At 40.7% G+C, this 21,436-nt stretch overlaps 1 protein-coding gene across 2 annotated transcripts in view; it reads right to left on the bottom strand.

The window, feature by feature from the left end:
* Positions 1-21,436, bottom strand: part of PDXDC1 (pyridoxal dependent decarboxylase domain containing 1) — a 169,315-nt gene that overhangs the window by 46,960 nt on the left and 100,919 nt on the right. For both annotated transcript variants that reach the window (XM_068244776.1, XM_068244777.1), the window contains exons 9-12: positions 17,502-17,586; positions 14,045-14,093; positions 8,403-8,504; positions 5,349-5,474 (exon numbers count right to left, since the gene is read on the bottom strand). In XM_068244776.1, the coding sequence (XP_068100877.1) occupies positions 5,349-5,474; positions 8,403-8,504; positions 14,045-14,093; positions 17,502-17,586 (362 nt within the window). The remainder of the gene's footprint in view (positions 1-5,348; positions 5,475-8,402; positions 8,505-14,044; positions 14,094-17,501; positions 17,587-21,436) is intronic.

Below are 21,436 nucleotides of genomic sequence, written 5' to 3'. Positions count from 1 at the left end.
TAATAGGGTCAGATGTGGCTTATGTAAGAGACGATTAGCATCTATTAGATTAGGGTAGCATAGTGTAATGTAGGACCTGCCCTAGAGGAGTCTACCTTGGTCAGTATCTACCATTGGTGGCAGGCTTGTAATCATTTGGCTAAAAATCTTTGCTACTTGCAGAACTTATCCTAGGTACACACAGATTTTCTGGCATATTTAGGCCTCTTTCACAGTGCGACGTTAGGGCTGGAACCCACAAGAGCGTTTTTTTGAGCATTTTGGCAGCGCTGCGATACGCTAGCGTTTTGCCAAAACGCTCAGCTGATGTTAATGGATGGGGCAACTTCCACAGGAGCGTTTGCGTTTCCCAGAAACGCAAACGCAGGACCTGCAGCATTTTGGGAGCGTTAGCGCTTCAATGTAAAGTATTGAAACGCTAGCAGAAACGCTCAGCAAAACCTAAACTGAGCGGTTTTGCTAGCGTTTTGCGGTTCAGCACACTGTAACAAAATTAAAAATAATTCACAGGACCAATCAGGATAAAAACGCGAAACGCAAAACGCTACACAACCGCTGAGGAAAAAAATACACTGTTGCAAAACGCGACCGAAAACTCGCATGAATCCGCTCATGCAAAACACTAGCGGTTGCGTTTTGCGTTTGCGGATTTCAGTGGGTTCCAGGCCTTAAAGTCGCACGTTAAAACAACACGTAACGCAGAATAACTCACAGCAATGGAAAATCAATGGCCTGTTCACGGTGCAGACGTTGCATTGGTGTCTAACGCTGCACGTTAAATGAAAGTGCTGCATGCTGTGCGTTATACATGTTTTTAGCTGCGTTAGACTGTTTGCACATGCTCAGTAAGACTTGGCAACATACTCTTCATTGCCTGTATTTTCTACTGTATATGCTGTATGCGTTCGTAATGCTGGGTTGCGACTTTTTGCCCGCGTTGCGTTGTTAGTTTGTGGTGCGACTTTAACGTCGCATCAAAGTACAACGTCCTAATGTGAAAGTAGCCTTACTGTTGATTATTTCCAACATGTCCAATCTGATTTCCGATCAATTTCCTATTGAAGTGAACGGAAAACGGTCGGAAATCAAAAGGAAATCAGATCAGACATGTTGGAAATAATCAATCTGACAGTAAATCTGCCAGAAAATCTCAGTGTATACCTAGCATTACTCAACCACTTCCCTACTAGTATTTACAAGTACTCATTAAATACTCAGCATGCACATTCATATATTCCATTTATGGCCCCTCAGACATCTGCTGCCCTTCTTTGTTGTCTGCTTAGTAAAATCTCATACTTGGGAGTATCTCTCTTGCTGTCGCGTACGTTAAAAAGGGGCGATGGGAAAAAAGGGCGCCGGGTTTTTAACGATAAACATGGATTACGTTTAAAAACGTATTTCGTTTAAAAGTAATGTTTTTAAACGTTATAAATCATTAAATAATGTGTATTAAATCGGCAATTGTAAAAACGTTAATCTTTCGTTTAAATAATGAAACGCATAATAACGTTTAAAAAAAAATTACTAAGTAACCCTCCCTGTACCTACCCCTAACCCCTAGACCCCCCTGTTGATGCCTAAACCTAAGACCCCCCCTGTTGGTGCCTAAGTAACCCTCCCTGTACCTACCCCTAACCCCTAGACCCCCCTGTTAGTGCCTAATGTAAAAAAAAAAAAAAAAAAAAAAAAAGTAATGTTTTTCGTTTAAAAATAATGTTTGGGAAAAATATTGTACTGGTTTTCGTTTAAAAATAATATTTAAACATGTATAAATCATTAAATAATGTGTAATCATGAGAAACAGTAATAAAACATTAAGTCTCCGGGCGCCGCTTTTAAAACGTTAGTTTTCTCCGGCGCCCTTTTTTCCTACCGGGCGCCCATTAAACGATATTTATTATAGAAGTGAATGGCGGCGCCCGATTTGTCCACTAGCCTCAGGCGCCCGAATTTACTGTTTCCCTTGCTGTCACCCTACAGGGACCATGCACGTATTCCAAACTGTCACATCCCACCTGTGCTGGTCCTGAAGGGAGACATTTTAGTGCACACAAGTTGCTTCCTATTGCATTTGCTTTCAAGGACACAGGAAGCCTCATTTACCTATACATAAATAACATCACAAGACGCATAGCAGTACCACTTCACACGGCATCATATTTGGCCAACTGATTGTAATAAACACTATTTATAATGTATCCTCTGCGTCTTGTCAGTATTTCATAGGTAGACTGGGGGAAAAAAAAACCCTGCCCTTAAAATAAAGAAGCCCTTGTAACAATCTCTATAACCACAAACTTCCATCAGTTTAACGTTGTAGAGCAAAAATGACTAAAATGCAATTCTCCACTCACACTACTTTCTCCTTCACAGCTGATGCACATCACTTTAAAGAGAAACCGTGACCAAGAATTTAACTTCATCCCAATCAGTAGCTGATACCCCCTTTAACATGAGAAATCTATTTCTTTTCACAAACTGATCAGGGGGCTCTGTATAGCTGATATTGTGGTGAAACCTCTCCCACAAGAAACTCTGGGGATGGTACTCCTGGCAGTTTCCTGTCTGTAAACCTTGTTGCATTGTGGGAAATAGCTGTTTACAGCAGTTTCCATCTGTCAAAAAAGCAAGCAGCAGCTACATTACCTTCCAGCAGTAAAAATGTGACCATGTGATAAATGTCAGAATGTAAATCAGGGATTTAAAAGATTTTACAATGGGCAAACATTGACTAAATCATTTATACATAATTATTGTAAACATGAATACATTATTTTCACTGGAGTTACTCTTTAAATTTGATTTCTGTTCTGAAAGCTAATGGGAACAAGTAAAAAAAAAAAATTAAACAGATATTTACCCAAGAAAAGGGAAGGCTCTGGATCCAATAGAGCACCATTCCCCAACCCTGTCCTCAAGGCCCACCAACAGTGCATGTTTTGCAGACAACTACAAACACGCACAGGTGGGGTAATTTCTCTGATACTCCAGAGCATGTGTTGTTGTGGCTGCACTTGTTTTTGGTGTGAAGATCCTTATGGCCACACTTTAATGACCTTTGTAAGATGGGCCCCCAGGCTGTGAGGTCACCAAGGGGAGACAAGGGAAGGGGTGAGAACATTAAGGGGGCCCCATTCAAGTTTTGCTGGGGGGCCCATGATTTGTAGTAATGCCCTTATGCATTGTGTGTTGCATTACCTGTCTGCTACAATCACCTGAAAAGGCTTTCTGCCCTATCTTGTCCCTGCTGCTTTTCTGTAGTAATGAACAGATTGCAGGAGCACCTTGAGAATGGCAGTTATTTGCATACAGTGAAGCACTCCCCACTGGTTTAGACTGACAGACTAGTAATACCTCTCCCACTTGCTGCTGTTATTTACATAGACTTTAGTCTCCCCAAAATGAAACCCTAATCTTTTGTACATTAATACACTGCTATTCCTTTTCAGCCTGTATTTTTCTGACAAGCGGTTTGTTTTAAAGGGAACCTAAACAGAGGGATATGGATTTTTCCTTTTAAACAATACCAGTTGCCTGGCAGCCCTGCAGATCTCTTTAGCTGCAGTGGTGGCTGAGTCACACACCTGAAACAAGCATGCAGCTAATCCAGTCTGACTTCAGTCAGAGCAACTGATCTGCATGCCTGTTGAGGGGCTGTGGCTGAAAGTATGAGAGACACAGGATTAGCAGGAGAGAGTCAGGCAACTGGCATTATTTTAAAAGGAAAAATCCATATCTCTCTCAGTTTAGGTTACCTTTAAGAAAGGATTTTAACAAATAAAAGCTTCCTAATCTCATGGGGGGAAAAAAGAGACATATATAGCAAACGTATGCTGTACACACGACTGCTGCACGCACAAACACATGAATCACACATCCTCTGACACTTCTATGTCAGAGTCGCTCTACAGCTTCTGTGCAGCAATGTCAGGCTAATACCATGCAGCTACAAGACCAAACACAAACGCCTGCAAACATTTTGTGTACATGTCACACCTCTGCGGTCATGTATCCTTGTCCCATTGTCCCTGCAAAATGCTTCATCGTAACAATAACAGAAAATAGATGTCACGTCTGCCTATAGTACAAAGAACTGACAATTTACAAAGTATGGGGAAACACACACACAGACGTCAATACCGACATAAAAAAAAATTATTAATAATTTAACGAAGGAGCAAATGTATTTGTTTTATTTATCCTTTTGTACAACTGAGGCACTTGTTGAAACTACTGAAAATCAACTCGTTAAAACCGTACTGAAAATCAATAATAACTAGAGATAGTCAATTAGACTCATAATTCCGACTTGAATGCAAATTGTATGCAGCTTAGTACAGGGTTAAATGCACTTCCTGTATTTGTCTAGTCCAATCCCAAACTGCATACAAGCTGTTAAATTTGCTTGCAAGTCGGAATGCTTTGCATCTCATTGACCTCTAATAAGAATTGTAGAGCTTGTAACTTTTCACAAAATACATTGATACCTATTGTAGCAATGACATTGAGAATGATAAAGATGGTTATGACTAAAAACAGGGCACAGCACGCACCCAGAAACTGGAGAGGCACATCACATTACTAGTACGTTATAGTGTTAGGACCCATTAACACTGGCTGCAATGCCAAGTGGGGTACACTGCTTAAGGGGAACCCGAGATGAGAGGGATTTGGAGACTTCCATATTTGCCCTTTTAAACAATACAAGTTGCCTGGTTGTCCCCCTGACCCTGTGTCTCTAATACTTTTAGCCATAGATCTTAAACAAGCATGCAGATCTGGTACTATGACTAAAAGTCAGACTGGATTAGCGAAACGCTTGTTTCAGAGTTGATATTCAGACACTACAGATGACCGAAGATCAGCAGGAGTACCAGGCAACTAGTATTGTTTAAAAGGAAATCAATATGGCAGCCTCCAGATCACTCTCATCTCATCTCATGTTCACTTTAACTTTGCATTCTCTCTGTAGCAGCAGAGTAGAGCAGCCCCATTTTATACTATGAAATCGGCCTCCCATTTCTACTGCTCAAAAATGCACATGGATGCATTTTCTATGTGCTGCCACATTGCAGTATGGGTAGTGTGAACAGCACTACTGCAATGAATGGGCACACGGATCAGTACATTACAAGAGAGTAAAATCAGTAATAACTATACTTTGTTATTCATTATGGTGCAATTTTAAGACATTTCAAGAACACCCAAGTATAAGTGGACTAACACTTTAGGGTAAAAAATAAGGCCATAAACTCTGGTACCAGTATACAATAGTTTCCCTTTGAATGAAAGCAATGTTGTGTAAGCATCCCTGTGGAGTAATTAGGAGCTGACTGGACACATACCAGTTGAGATGCATGTTTAATCCGTTCAACGATGCCATTATGACCGAGGTACTGCAGAGATAGCCAGAGGGGCAGCGCCCGGAGCTTCTCCACAGGCTGGCTGGTAGTGAGCCCGGCAGCAAGTGACTAATGAGACACAAGAGGAAGAAAGCACAGAGTAAGAGCTTTCACAAACACAATGCAATCCCTTTCAGTTCTTCTCATTTATTTTACTTATGTACTGCCCTGTGTGCAGCATAACGGTTTCATGTTTAGAGGCAGGAATTTATATTAAGGTAAAGTGAAAGCCACAAAATTCTGTAACAACTAGAACCTATAACTACGGCAACAATGAACAAAAAGCACGTAAGTGAATCTTGGCTATCAGTTATCGTTCTATACATTGTCTTATTAACCCAACCCATGAGCAGATTTCTGTTTATAGCAATACAGTTTACTATTAAATATTAACATACAGGAACAATAATAAATTATCCAATCATTTTATATAAGTCGTTAAACAGATGACAAGCGAGGCACTTTACACCGGATATGTAAGGCACTCAGCTGTCATCACCTAGTGTTATAGGGAGCTACCTGGAATGTAAATTCAAATATGTTTTGTGGCGCTACTATGCGAGTTGGGTTCTGGGTAATGCTGATAATAAAACATAATTCGGCAGCACAGTGATGCAGTGATTAGCACTGTTGCCTTGCAACACTGGGCTCCTGGTTGTAATCCCAGCCAGGGCACTATCTGTACAGTTTGTATGTTCTCCCCGTGTCTGTGTGGGTTTCCTCCATGTACTCTGGTTTCCCCCCACACCCCAAAAACATACAGATAAATCAATTTGCTTCCCATAAAATTTGTCCTAGACTACAATACACATGATTATGGTAGGGATTAGATTGTGAGCTCCTCTGAGGGACAGTTAGTGACATGACTACATATACTTTGTAAAGCAATGCGGAAGATGTCGGCACTATATACAAACTACTAAATAATAATTTACGTGACCAATATTTCACTATAGACATACCAGGTGACCATTCTTACCATTCAGGTCACTTACCCTCCCCTCCTAGTGCCCAACACTACCTTCCTGCCTAGTGACCAAAACTAACCTCCCCCTCCTGAGACTTCTCAGTCACCCTCGCCATCTCCTCCCCCTCCTGAGACTTCTCAGTATCCATCGTCACCTAGACGGCTGCTATTTAAAGCAAATAGTCTACAAAATAGACAATCTGCTCCTCTAATTCTTCCCTACGCAGTAGCCAATCGGGTACTAGTACCAGATCAGGCACACAAATCACCGCCTTGTCACCAGATTACGGTTCATTACCATTGCGGTCTGAAGGTGCGTACACACATGCGACTATAGTCGTTTGTAACGATCGTTCCCGATCTTTACCAACGACGAACGTTACAAAAAACGAACCACCGACTATTAAGGCAAACGACGAACTAGCCAAATTGCTACAAAAGAAAGTTCTGTCTCGGCGGATTTTAACCAACGACGATCGTTTGCAAAAGTAGTACATCGTTGGAAACAGTCGTTCGTACTAGGCTTGACATGCGCATTTCACAATTTCTCCGTGAAACTTCTCATTTTTATGCGCAGGCGCAATAGTTGCTTTACGTGATGCAACGTTCGTTCTAACGATCAGATCGTTACCTTTTAAAACTAACTTTACTTAGGTCGTTCTTTCATCAATTAAAAGTTCGTTCGTCGTTCTCAACGAACGATCGTTGTCGCATGTGTGTACGTAGCATTGGAGTTCCTGGCAATCCCAGAGCCCAAATGACCTGATCAAAATTCTGCTAAACAGCACCAGCCAGCCCAATCTTTCAAGGATTAGTAAACAGCATTTTATTACTATGAAAAGTTATTTTGGTCAAATAGATTATTTCCAACAGGTCCAATCTATACAACATCGATCATAAAAACTGATTGGAAATCAGACCGTCGGAAATGATCTATTCAGTTTGTCTATCTGACAGTAAATTGCATGGTGTGTACCAGGCATACGACTTATATCAGATTTACTTGTAACAAACTGGGATAGAAATCAAATGCCTCATTAGTAGCTCTGTGCCAGTCATATACCGATACTACTGAAACTTCTCATTAATATGTAGGAATTGGCATTTTATAACTTTGCTCTAATCTGGTTATTAAATGTTATATCTAAAGCCGCAACATATTATGCAGCGCTGTACAATACAAAGGCGATACAACACATCATCAAACAAGCTTTCCTCTGTATGAACACATTAATAAAAAGCATGGGGGGGGCGCAAGGAGAGGATTTAAACCAGCAATGAAAATTCCGCCCATATATTAGTAGCAAACAAGAATGTAACCTTTGCCCAAATCTGGGAATGTGCTGATAAAGTGTACACTATCATGCAGGCCTTTTGGCACTATGTGCAGTTTATAATTATCTCTTATGCAATAAAATTCTATGCAAGGAATCTGGTCTACTAAAGCAGAATGTTCTCAACAAATTAGCACTGCAAAAAAAATATCCAACCATTTAGGGTTAAAATGTAAAATCAGTCAAATTTACTATAGCGGAGGCACCCTTCTCTGCTCTTTAAGCATTTTAAAACTAAGTTGGGCCACTTCCTTTTCTTGGAAAAAATGAAGGCTGTCATAGAAGACAAGTTGGACAGATTTCAGATCATTTGGTCCCCCTAGCAGTCAACTACTATTGCACCCTTATGAGCCCAGACACCTTGCTCTGATAAAAATCCTTAGCTAAGCCCCAGGGACCTAGTCCCTTACTAACTTGTGAATGCAGGCCTCCTCCACTCCTGGGACAACCTCTCACTTTCCTTCCTTTTCTTTGTTCCTTTCCTTCTAGGTTAGGTTAGTAGGTTTGCACCAGACACTGGAATATCCATTACAATATCGCTCCAGGCATTTCAGCTCTGCAGGATAATCAGCAGATGCACTGACACCCCTTACCCCACACTATCACTTCCCTACTGTGGGCATAAGAGGGTTCCATGTTAGGAGGGTTGACTAAGCTCATTCAGTTAGATACACATCCAAAACCAAAAGGTCTTACCAAGGAAGGATCCTCATGACGGTAAAGAGTAACAGCAGGAACAGCTGGCAATCCCAGCCATGGTCCTAAAGTCAGAGTCATGCTATCACACTTCGTTGCAGCCTGCAAGATTAAGAATAATGAAACGTTGGTTTTCATCCAATTTGTTTTAACACACAAAGACCCATATGAAATTAACTTTTGCTCCTGTATTTTCTCCTACATGATATTTTCAGACTTGTCAATAAAACGCCTTTTAAACCACCAATGAGAAAACAATAATAAAAAAAAAAAAAAAAAAAAGTACTCAAAATAATTTTGATAGTACTTTTCACCTACTTTTGATACTTTTTACATAGCAAAAAGCTGAAAAGTTTTTCTAAATTGAAGTTGAAAAATTATATCCTAAGAGGAAAATTGGGTGAAAAAGTTAATTGCATAAGGCCCAATATATTAAATACAAAATCCAACTGCACAGGTGGTCATCAACTTAATGTGCAAAATCCAACTGCTGGTATAAGTAATCTCAGACAATATCCCAAAAGCCTTGGGTGGACATTCTATTATATACAGCTGATCATAGAAGACAGTAGTACCATTTCATTTCAGAGCAGTAAGGTGGGGTAGTGGTTAGCACTCTCGCCTTGCAGCTCTGGGTACCTGGTTCGAATCCCAGCCAGGGTACTATCTGCACGGAGTTTTTATGTTCTCCCCATGTCTGCATGGGTTTCCTTTGGACACTCCTGTGGGCACTCCTGTTTCCTCCCACATGCCAAGAACATCCAGATAAGTTAATTGGCTTCCCCCGAAAACTGGCACCTAGGCTGAGATACATACATAGACATATGACTATGGTAGGGATTAGATAGAGAGCCCATCGGAGGGATAGTTAAGTGACAAGACAACATACTCTGTTCAGTGCTGTGGAAGATGTCAGTTCTATATAAATACTAAAAATAATAATTGTGCATTTATATACCACTGACATTTCTTCAATGCTTCAATTAGTTCATGAAATAATTCACATGCTCAAAATAGAACACACACACACACACACACACACACACACACACACACACACACACACACACACACACACACACACACACACACGATTTTCCATTTTGACTGTCTATCTTGAAGCCAATGCTGGCGATCATTTCCTCGCTTAATCTGTCTGTATATCCTTGCCCGCCCTCCTCCCACTCTTCAGATACTACCACCCAGCTCTGCAGTAGAAAGTGCAATGTCTCAGCATGAGAAATATTGGCCAATCAGATAACAGAGGTGTGGGAGGGGAAAATGATCCAATCTTTTTTTTATCCAATGTTATCAAAACTATCTAGTATAAGGGTATATTGAACAGATAATTTAGGAAGTCCCTTATATTGGATAGAAATGGTAAGGTTGGATGAAAAAGATAGGATCATTAGTAGTCATAACATAGTTAAAAGCAGACTTTGGTGAAAGCCAATTAACATGCCAGTTTGTTTTGCAGTTGGAAACCAAAGCACCATGAGGGCACCATGAGGAAACAATGCAAACCTGAAGAGAACGTACATTGCTGGGACTCGAAAGTAGGGTGCAAACACTGCAAGGCCAGTGTGCTATTCACTATGCACCCAGCATATATTTTACATGACTGTGCTGGAGTCCTGCCTAGAATACTGTAAAAGTCCACACCCACCAGTAAAATAGAGGTAGTAAATCAAAACATCTTTACAACCTGTCAGATATAACTGCTGCACGACATAAATGCTTATATTCAGCAGACTGATGCCAACAACTCCCACAATCTTCCCAGTCATCTACAGTACGTTTGGGACAGCTGGGAAAATTGATAGTGCAGGATGAAGCATTAACCTCTCCCAACAGGTATAGAAAGTGGTACTGAAATTGTTTAAAAAAAAAAAAAAACCAAAAAAAATGATTGATGGGATACCGACCCATTGGGAGAACCGTAACCGTCATTTAATTTACCATGATGAGCCAGAGAATTCTTGTTTTCTCAAGACAAGTATTATTGCAATGGGGGATATCAGGTACTTTCCCCTTGAAATAGGAATGTTGTGAATTTATTAATAAATAATGCAAGGTTGGCAAGCAGAATCCAAAAGGTGGTCAAAAAGGTTTAGTTTGAAATACAATGTGGCAAACAGATCAATCCCTCTCTGATCTGAAAAGGATCAAATCCCCCCATACACTGCACACAGATGTTCAATAGATTTCACAGATTTTTACAGTGCAACACCATAAGCCAATCTACCACCACTGCCCCGCCATGGAGTGATGGCTAGCTCAACCTATTAGAAAAAAGTAATCTTATGATAAGTGTTAAAGGGACTCCGAGCTGTAACTACAATCAAAATCTGAACTTACCTGGGGCTTTCTCCAGCCCACCGTAGGTCGGGAGGTCCCTTCGGCGTCCTTCTGGCTCTTCTCCCAGGGCCTGGTCAGAAATGGCTCCCGGCGACACTGGGCCTGAGTGTCGGGCTCCTTCTTCCGCAAATATGACGTCAGTTGTCACCACGCTGGCCGGCGTGACAGTACTGCGCATTCGACCATCAGATAGATTCCTGTCACATTTGATTTGACAGCCATCTAACAGAAATCTATCTGATGTGTGCCACACACTAAGAACAGATTTCCAATAGATTTCAGAATAAAATGTATTGGAAATCTATCTAAATGCATTATTGGAACATTAGATCCAATGCAACTCTGTGGGCCATGGATCGGCTACCAGCAGCAGATCGACCTGGATCTTCCTGTCAGATAGATCAAATACATCGAACTAGAAATTGGCCACAAATCAATTGATTTAAAAGAATCGATTTAGCTGAAATAGACCAGTGAATAGATCTTCCATCCTGTCAGATAGATCAAATCCATCGAACTCGATCGAAATCGGCCACAAATCGATCAATTTGAAAGAATCGATTTCTGATCGATCAATTCTATAGGATCGATCACTGAAATTGACCAGTGAATGGGCCCCTTAAGCCTTACAACCTTTTGCATTTGTAGAGTCTGCCCCCTGCTGCTTAATATTCTTATTCACTCTCAGCTGAGATGCCCTTCCTAACTAGACATTTGCTATGGCTGCCTACATAAGAAAGGCCTCTAGTCAGCTTTGGGTGACATGTCAGGTGTGTGTGTTTTTTAGGGTTAAAAAAGGGTAGGGTTTTGTTTGTTTGTCGGTTTGTTTTTTTAAGCTTCAACACAATACGGCAGCACACCAAGGTAACTTCCTCCCAGCCTAGACAGACCATTATGGTAGGGGCCTACCCTCCTTGTGTATTCTACCGGATCGTGCATCCTGCCCACAGCATAACATGAACTTAACTTGGATTACTACTGCAGTGTATGATCTGGCATTGTGTATCAATTGTCATGGTTTGTTTAGTGATCCAGAACAGCAGGCAGATGTACTAACACTAGAGTTTTGCCTGAGGTTAATAAACAATCATCTCAGTTAAGACAATCTAACATTTGTATTTGTACATATAATAAAGGCTCTGATTAAAAAGGGTGCCAGGTATAAACGATATTGAAGTTATCTAATAATATGAGCACCAGGATATGCTGTAAAATATTGTTTATAATACTGATATTCTACTTTTCCCCACTGTAACCTCTAATTTTATGTTTAGTAAAATGGGCACCAGTAAAAGTGATAAAATATTGTTTAATTTAATTGAACTACTTTATTCATATAAAGTAGTAAAAAAAATCTTTAATATGTACCAATATTTTACTACAACCTAACCTCTCCCTACTCTCACACAGAATCTCCCTTGTTGGTGCCTAACCTTAACCACTCTGCGATTGCTTAAAGAGAATCTGTACGCTAAAATTTGTACAGCAAAAAGCATACCATTCTATTCATTATGTTCTCCTGGGCCCCTCTGTGCTGTTTCTGCCACTCTCTGCTGCAATCCTGGCTTGTAATTAACAGTTTTAGGCAGTGTTTACAAACAAACTAACCAGCTTGTGATAGGCTCACATAAGCAGAGTGTGTGAGTCATACAGAGCCTGCAGGGGGCCTGCAGAGGGGGTGTATCGCTTCTATCCAATCACAAGCAGCCCTGCACATTCCACACATTCAAACCTTAGCCCGACAGAAGGAAACAGATTACTGGTAGATCATATAACAGAGATAACACAGCCACTGTGCAATTAGGAGAGGCTGCAGTAAGCCAGAGCACATTAGAACAGGCAAAGGAGCTTATAGGATAGAAGAACTAAGGCTGAAAATTTTGTTAGAGTCTCTTTAACACCGATCACTGGTCGCAGAGTGGCTCCCCCAGGATCGCCTAATGCTGAAAGGCGTCAAGTCCTGGGGGAGATTAGCGGGGATCACACATCCCTGCTTGAGTGATGGAGCAGAGCTTCGTGAACAAGTCTGCCAGTGGCGATTGCTGCTGGCAGAGTGTAAAGAAAAAAAAAAAAAAAGAAAACACAGTTTGTTTTTTGTATAGTGCAGCGATCTACTGCAGCGCTGTACTGGGGACAGCCCTGTCACTTGGCTGTCTCCTAGAGCGACTCACTACGCGATCCCCTCTCATAGGCTGATGCCTATGAGAGAGGATCACCCTGATTGGCTCTCGGGGGAGGGAAAATAAAATTACAAATAAATGAATTAAAAAAAAATAAAAAAAAATCCTGCAGCAGCGATCAGAGCCCACCAACACAAAGCTTTGTTGGTGGGCAGAAAAGGGGGACAGATTGATTTGTGTGCTAAGTTGTATGGCCGTGCAGTGTGCTGAATTGTAAAAAAATAGCCTGGTCACTAGCAGGAGTGTAAGCATGTGGTCCTCAAGTGGTTAAACCACCCCCCTGGTGGTGCCTAACCCTAAGAACCCTAAGGTGGTGCTTAACCCTAAGCCCCCCCCCCCCCCCCCCCCCCCCCCCCGGTAGTTCCTGGCCTGAGGTGGGTATTTGAAATCTTAAAGGGAACCTAAACTGAGAAGGATATGGATCTTTCCTCTTAAAATAATACCAGTTGCCTGACTCTCCCACTGATCCTGTCTCTCTAATACTTTTAGCCACAGCCCCTCAACAAGCATGCAGGTCAGGTGCTCTGACTGAAGTCAGACTGGATTAGCTGCATGCTTGTTTCAGGTGTGAGATATGAGATCCAGATACTACTGCAGCAAATTGGTCAACAGGAGAGTCAGGCAGCTGGTATTGTTTAAAAGGAAATCTCCATATCCCTCTCAGTTTAGGTTCCCTTTAAGAGACCACAGAGGCATGTCCTGTACATAATGACATGACTCTGGGTATCGCTATTGCTGACTCTAGTAATGTGAATGAGGCACCCTTTTTAATAGGTGCCATTATTACGTTCTACCATTTGTACATGTTGTATTGTATATGGGTACCTTAAAGTGATTGACTTTATACAGTATGTATAGCTCTGTATAATGGAATGCAAAATAGCATGACTCATGTCCTCACAAGGACTAGGACATAAGATGTACTCACTTTTAAATCATACACCTGTGTGCCAACATAAGGAATGTAAAAATGTATGCTCAATTTGCATTATAATCGAACAACCATTCAGCAGCTCATTGCCTGTATTATGGCCTTTATTCATGTTATACTCTCTGAACACTGATCATTATCATCAAAATAATGCAAAAGTGGCCAAAACTTACCAAGACAGCAGAACTGACATAGCCCAAGGTCAGTGTTGCCAAGTTTACACTGAAAGAGAGACAAGAAATATATAAAAGGACAATGAAGTATTTATTCAGCTAGATTGCAACATTTCTAAGGATTTTTTTTATCGAGTTGATTGAGAGCAACTGCCTCTGCTACAAGTTTTTTTATTTGTTTTATTCTGAAGTAGAGTTCAACTCTTGCACAGAAGGAAAACAGAGAAATGCACCCTATCTGTATTTAGAGAGTGTAGCCTGTCTACTTCCCCCTCATCTGTGACTAATCACCAGTTTAATTTGATCTCTCAGCTGTGTTAGCTGGTTGCCTCAGCAGAGAAGCTAATTTGTAAACACAGGATGTTAACCCTAGGTTTGCTCCCATGAAGCAGGAAGTAGATACACTGCAGATTTATTGCAGGATTTGTATCAACTGTAACAAAGAAATGTTTTCTGTAAAGGTTATTATGCGGTTTATGTTTCATAGCAGAGAAGAGGTTCTTTAAAGAGACACTGAAGCGAAAAAAAATGATGATATTATGATTTGTATGTGTAGCACAGCTAAGAAATAAAACATTAAGATCAGATACATCAGTGTAATTGTTTCCAGTACAGGAAGAGTTGAGAAACTCCAGTTGTTATCTCTATGCAAACAAGCCATTAAGCTCTCGACCAAGTTAGTCGTGGAGAGGGCTGTTCTCTGACTTTTATTATCTCAACTGTAATTGAACTGTTTACTTTTCCTCTGCTAGAGATGTCATTACTTCACAGACTGCTCTGAAAGACTCATTTTGAATGCTGAGTGTTGTGTAATCTGCACATATTATAGAATAATGCAATGTTAGAAAAAAACACTATATACCTGAAAATAAAAGTATGAGAATATTTTCTTTGCTGCTAATCTTCTAGTAATTATTCATAGTACACAACCAATTCACTATATCATATTTTTTTTCGCTTCAGTGTCTCTTTAAGTTAAGCTCCAAAAAACAGCAAGTTACCAAATAATTTTTGTACACATTTGTGTAATTGAACCAACTGTTCAATGCTATAATGTGGTTATCAAGCCTATGCCATTGTTTCGCTACTGAGCACCTCACTGACCTGGTACAAGTGTGAAGCCTATTGTTCTGACCTACACTGCTTATCCCCATTTAACGATTAGTTAAAGTATATACAAAGGTGGACGAAATGACACAGCGCTATCATTTGCAATTCTTTTGCGGGACAGTTTAGGAATGATCGATGCACAGACACTTCTTGTTCATCTTAGCACATTAAAAAGGCAACAGCAAAAAGGTACTATGAGTTTGATCACTAAAGGGGAATAGCAAGAGGGTCCTATAAGTACGAACACTAAAGAGGAATCCCTGTGATGCTAGTATTTACCAATACTCACATTAGATTTTTGCCTGATCATAATGATTGCTTTGGGTGACAAAAAAATAAAATAAAAATGAAGTGCGTAGATCGCTTAAGTTGCCAATTCACACCAAAATTATGACAACCTGGTGGGGACTGTAAAGTGCTTAATATGTATATTAAAAAAATAAAAAATATAATATATATATATATATATATATATATATATATATATATATATATATATATATATATATATATATATATATATATATATATATATATATATATATATATATATATACATATACATATATACATATACATACATATATACATATACATACATATATATACACACACACACACACACACACACACATATATGCATACATACACACAGTGGGTTGCAAAGGTATTCGGCCCCCTTACTGCCACAAACATGCATCAATTTTATTGGAATTCCACGTGAAAGACCAATACAAAGTGGTGTACATGTGAGAAGTGGATCGAAAATCATACATCATTCCAAACATATTTTTACAAATAAATAACTGCAAAGTGGGGTGTGCGTAATTATTCGGCCCCCTGAGTCAATACTTTGTAGAACCACCTTTTGCTGCAATTACAGCTGCCAGTCTTTTAGGGTAGGTCTCTACCAGCTTTGTACATCTAGAGACTGAAATCCTTGCCCATTCTTCTTTGCAAAACAGCTCCAGCTCAGTCAGATTAGATGGACAGCGTTTGTGAACAGCAGTTTTTAGATCTTGCCACAGATTCTCGATTGGATTTAGATCTGGACTTTGACTGGGCCATTCTAACACATAGATATGTGTGGTTTTACATCATTCCATTGTTGCGCTGGCTTTATGTTTAGGGTCATTGTCCTGCTGGAAGGTGAACCTCCACCCCAGTCTCAAGTCTTTTGCAGTCTCCAAGAGGTTTTCTTCCAAGTTTGACTTGTATTTGGCTCCATCCATCTTCCCATCAACTCTGACCAGCATCCCTGTCCCTGCAGAAGAGATGCATCCCCCAAGCATGATGCTGCCACCACCATATTTGACTATTTGACAGTGGGGATGGTGTGTTCAGAGTGATGTGCAGTGTTAGTTTTCCGCCACACATAGCGTTTTGCATTTTGGCCAAAGACTTCAATTTTGGTCTCATCTGACCAGAGCACCTTCTTCCACATGGTTGCTGTGTCCCCCACATGGCTTGTGGCAAACTGCTAACGGGACTTCTTATGCTTTCTGTTAACAATGCCTTTCTTCTTGCCACTCTTCCATAAAGGCCAACTTTGTACAGTGCATGACTAATAGTTGTCTTGTGGACAGAGTCTCCCACCTGAACTGTAGATCTCTGCAGCTCGTCCAGAGTCACCATGGGCCTCTTGACTGCATTTCTGATCAGCGTTCTCCTTGTTCGGCCTGTGAGTTTAGGTGGATGGCCTGGTCTTGGTAGGTTTACAGTTGTGCCATACTCCTTCCATTTCTTAATGATCGCTTGAACAGTGCTCCGTGGGATGTTCAAGGCTTTGGAAATCTTTTTGTAGCCCAAGCTTGCTTTAAATTTCTCAATAACTTGATCCCTGATCTGTCTGGTGTGTTCTTTGGACTTCACGGTGTTGTTGCTCCCAATATTCTCTTAGACAACCTCTGAGGTCCTCACACAGCAGCTGTATTTGTACTGACATTAGATTACACACAGGTGCACTCTATTTAGTCATTAGCACTCATCAGGCAATGTCTATAGGCAACTGACTGCACTCAGATAAAAGGGGGCCGAATAATTATGCACACACCACTTTGCAGTTATTGATTTGTAAACAATGTTTGGAATCATGTATGATTTTCGTTCCACTTCTCAAGCGTACAGCACTTTGTATTGGTCTTTCATGTAGAATTTCAATAAAATTGATTCATGCTTGTGGCAGTAATATGACAAAATGTGGAAAACTTCAAATACTTTGAATACTTTTGTAACAATATAGTTATATGTAATTAAATGATAGTATACACAAAATACAGTAGTTTTACATGAGCTTCTAATTAGTCTTCAATACACCTGTGCCTGCAGTGAAATAAGAACAACCTACCCTTCTACATGCAGCCATATGTTATACTGGTCACACAGTTCTTTTAATCTTCCCAGCTTATCTGTGTGTCCAGCTCCTGGCGTACCTGCAACCACAGAAGACATTTATACATATATTGTCAAGTCATTATTCGTAATTGTTCAGGAAGCTGTAAAAAGTATATTTCTGTAGTGATACTGTACATGCATAAGATTTCTGTGCTTTGCTTACATATTCACATTTTTAAAGTAAATGTATCTGTTAAGGTGTTTTGCTGTGCAGATTTGCATCATGTGTAATTAAATAGCTTTTGTTTAAGGATTTGTTTGATCCACCAAAACTGAATAGGTCACTTGTAAATTCATTTGGTGACAACCATTAAAAAAAACCTGAACTGAAAATAAAGCAGAGGAGATTTTATCTCGACTACCACCCTACTCCTACATAGGATTTTTTTAGAATCCCAGTTTTAATTTTGTGTTTGAAAGTTAAAAATGTAGGATTAATATATCTTTGTCTCAGCTGAATACCAGTTCTCACTTGAAATCGCGAAATGCAATTTTTGAGCGATCACGATTAGCAATTTTTACATTCTAATCGCGATCGCTCTAGAATCATTAAATATTCTGCATGTAGTACGTTTAGCGATTGCCGCTAAAATCATGAATGGACGGTGATCGGTGGCAATCACTGCAGTGAGATCACTGCCAGAGTATTGCACGCTATTGATCACCGGCGATTCGCGGTAATCGCCCACTAATCACCCCAGTGAGAATGGGCCCTTAGTGTTCCAGACCCACAATCTATGAACTATTGACTCTTTTCATATCAATTTCCCGCACTCAAAAGCTTGGTGAAATTTGCCTTCTTAAAACAGAAGGATACTTGCAATAATTCAGCTATAAGTGAACATTTGTGGTTATGCACAATGCTCCACTACTGAATATGCAAATGATCTCTTTTCGCCCCTGTAAGCCTGGAAAGCATCCAGAACAGCTGGTGTATAGGGCCGCTCAAATCCGAAACCAGGAAACATCCGGATAGTTGCTATCCGGATATCTCCAAGTAAACCTGTGGGGCGTGGGGGGGGGGGGGGGGGGGGGGGGGTGTCAATCTTACCTGTCTGACGTCTGTCCCTCGGCGCCTCCCACGATGCGCTCCAAGCGGCGGTCACGTGATTACAAACACTTCCTCCCTTTGGGTTGAAGGAGGAAGTGTTTGTAATCGCGTGGAGTGCATCATGGGAGGCGCCAAGGGACGGACGAAGAGGACATCAGACAGGTACGATTGACACCCCCCCCCCCCCCCCCCCGCCCAGGTTTAATGGGAGATATCCGGATAGCAACTATGCAGATGTCTCCCGGTTTCGGATTTGAGCAGCCCTACTGGTGTATAGCAAGCCTATAGCTTTAATATTACACAGCCACATCAACCCCGCATGCAGACAGCCTGTTTCAGACTTTTGGTCCTCATCAGTACATGGCAGGGATTGATATTGCTGCACTCAAAAGAAAAGGGAACACAGACTAGCTATATGCAGGAGTGGAGCAGTGCATGCATATACATTTATATCATGTCATGTGTCATTTCAGGTACCCTTTAATAGTATACCAATATTTCTTAGGACTCCTGGCAAAACCTGCATGCTAGATTTTGTTTTTCCTGTACCTGTCCAAGATGTATGAGCACCAAAGACTTCATTTGGAAGTATTCACTATGCCGTCTGTTGCATTCTTAACAATTAAAGATGGTCAATAAGGTGCCAATAGTTTTGTTGTTTTGCATGCAAATTGAAATGCATATTGTATGCAGCTTTGAATCGGGCCAGTCAAATGCACTTCCTGTTGATGTTGCCTGCCTAATTCCAAGCTGCAGATAGCTAGCAAGAAATGAGCACTTAAGCCATAACTGTGAACATCTTATTGACCATCTCTGTCCACAACATAAAGGCGAGTGGAACCCCTTTTTAACCACTTCACCACTGAGGGGTTTTACCCCTTGAACACCAGAGCAATTTTCACCTTTCAGCGCTCCTTCCATTCATTCGTCTATAACTTTACCATTAGTTATCGCAATGAAATTATAATATATATAATAATATATTGAAACTATATCTTGTTTTTTTCGCCACCAATTAGGCTTTCTTTAGGTGGGACATTATGCCAAGAATTATTTTATCATTATTTTATTCCAAATGTGTTTTAATGGGAAAATAGGAAAAAAATGTGGGAAAAAAATCAGTGCTGTGGAGTCGGTACAAAAATCCACCGACTTAGACTCCTCAGTTTAGGATTCCACCGACTCAGACTCAGACTCCTCTAATTTGCATATTAAAATCTTGTTGATTGAAAGTATGTAACATGAAATTCGTCTCTTCACTGCCAACGCTTAGGAATTTTAAAAGACAACTGAAGTGAGAAGGATATGGAGACTGCCATATTTATTCCCTTTAGTCATAGACTAAAACTAGTCCTTGGTAAGAGTACTTGTAAAGTTGTAAAAGGTACAGACCGGAACAAAGAACATCTATCAGGCCCTAGGCAATGTAACTGTGGGTACATGTAACAGTGATGTGCAGGTACTCTGCAGGAGAATGAGTGGATTCTTCCTCTATTACCATTCTTCATGCACAATCTGAACCAGGTTTATGGGTGATAGACAAACCTCTCTGTGTTCAATGTGCACAACATTCTCAGTGGCTTCCCTGCAGCTCTGTGGAGAGTGCATATGTAGAGTATAGTACTACTGTGTAACAAAGTAAACCTGAGACAGATGAAATTAAAGTTGTATACATACCTGGGGCTTCCTCCAGCCCCCTTCAGGCTAATCAGTCCCTTGCTGTCCTCCTCCGCCACCTGGATCTTATGCTATAAGTCCAGGTACTTGAGCCGGTCTGGCGTAGTGCGCATGCAAACACTACGCCACCGGGAGCGTACTACACCTGCGCAGCACTATTGCGCAGAACGCTCCTGGCTGTGGAAGCGGCATGCGGCCGGACTGCGCTGACTGGCTGAATTACCAGGACTCACAGCAGAAGATCCAGGTGGTGGAGGTGGACAGTGAAGGACTGATTAGCCAGAAGGGGGCTGGAATAAGCCTCAGGTATGTATAAAACTTATCTTTTCATCAGTGGCGTAGCTAAGGAGCTGTGGGCCCCGATGCAAGTTTTACAATGGGGCCCCCAAGCACTCTATACATAACAATTGATACAGCACACCAAAACCTGCAAATTGCAACTACAGTGTCAGAGGTGCAAGAAGGGGATGGGGAACAGTTTGTTAATAATTACCACTATTCAAAGTATCTATAGAAGTGATTATTACCAACACAGGGCCAATAGAGAGCAAATACTGTAGTTGAGGGAGGGTCCTTCAGGGCCCCTCTGGCCCAAGGGCCCCGATGCGGTCGCTACCTCTGCACCCCCTATTGCTACGCCCCTGCTTTTCATCCTTCTCAGGTACCATTTAATTCGTAGTCAACAAACCAAATTTTAACAATATATCAAATTATTTGATTTCAAAAGCATACATTTGCATAAATCAGAATCAACGCAGAATTATTTCAATCTCATTGACCTCTATTAGTGACACGGCTACACATCAGGCTTTATACTTACAGCATAGATGTTATTTAGTATATATAAGAGATTCCGGTGTACACATCTTATATACAGTCACAATCAGATGTGTATATCTGACTGACTGCTTTATTGAAGCAGCACAAGTAACTAATTTTGATTGGTTTATTTCATTTTTGTGGACTAAGCACAGCTATTACTGTATGTATAAATTATTTATGATGACTATTATCTGAGAAATAGATTTTTTTTTTCATATTTTCTATTTTAATTACAGTTTAAATTCATTAGGAGTCAGAGTCGGTGCATTTTTTCTCCGACTCCACAGCCCTGAAAAAATTATTTTTCTGTTTTCGGCCATTATAGTTTTTCAATAATG

Source organism: Hyperolius riggenbachi, chromosome 7 (assembly GCF_040937935.1).
Source record: "Hyperolius riggenbachi isolate aHypRig1 chromosome 7, aHypRig1.pri, whole genome shotgun sequence".
NCBI lineage: Eukaryota > Metazoa > Chordata > Amphibia > Anura > Hyperoliidae > Hyperolius > Hyperolius riggenbachi.
The sequence above is the reverse complement of the archived record's forward strand: the minus strand, read 5'-3'. Positions and strand labels throughout refer to the sequence as shown.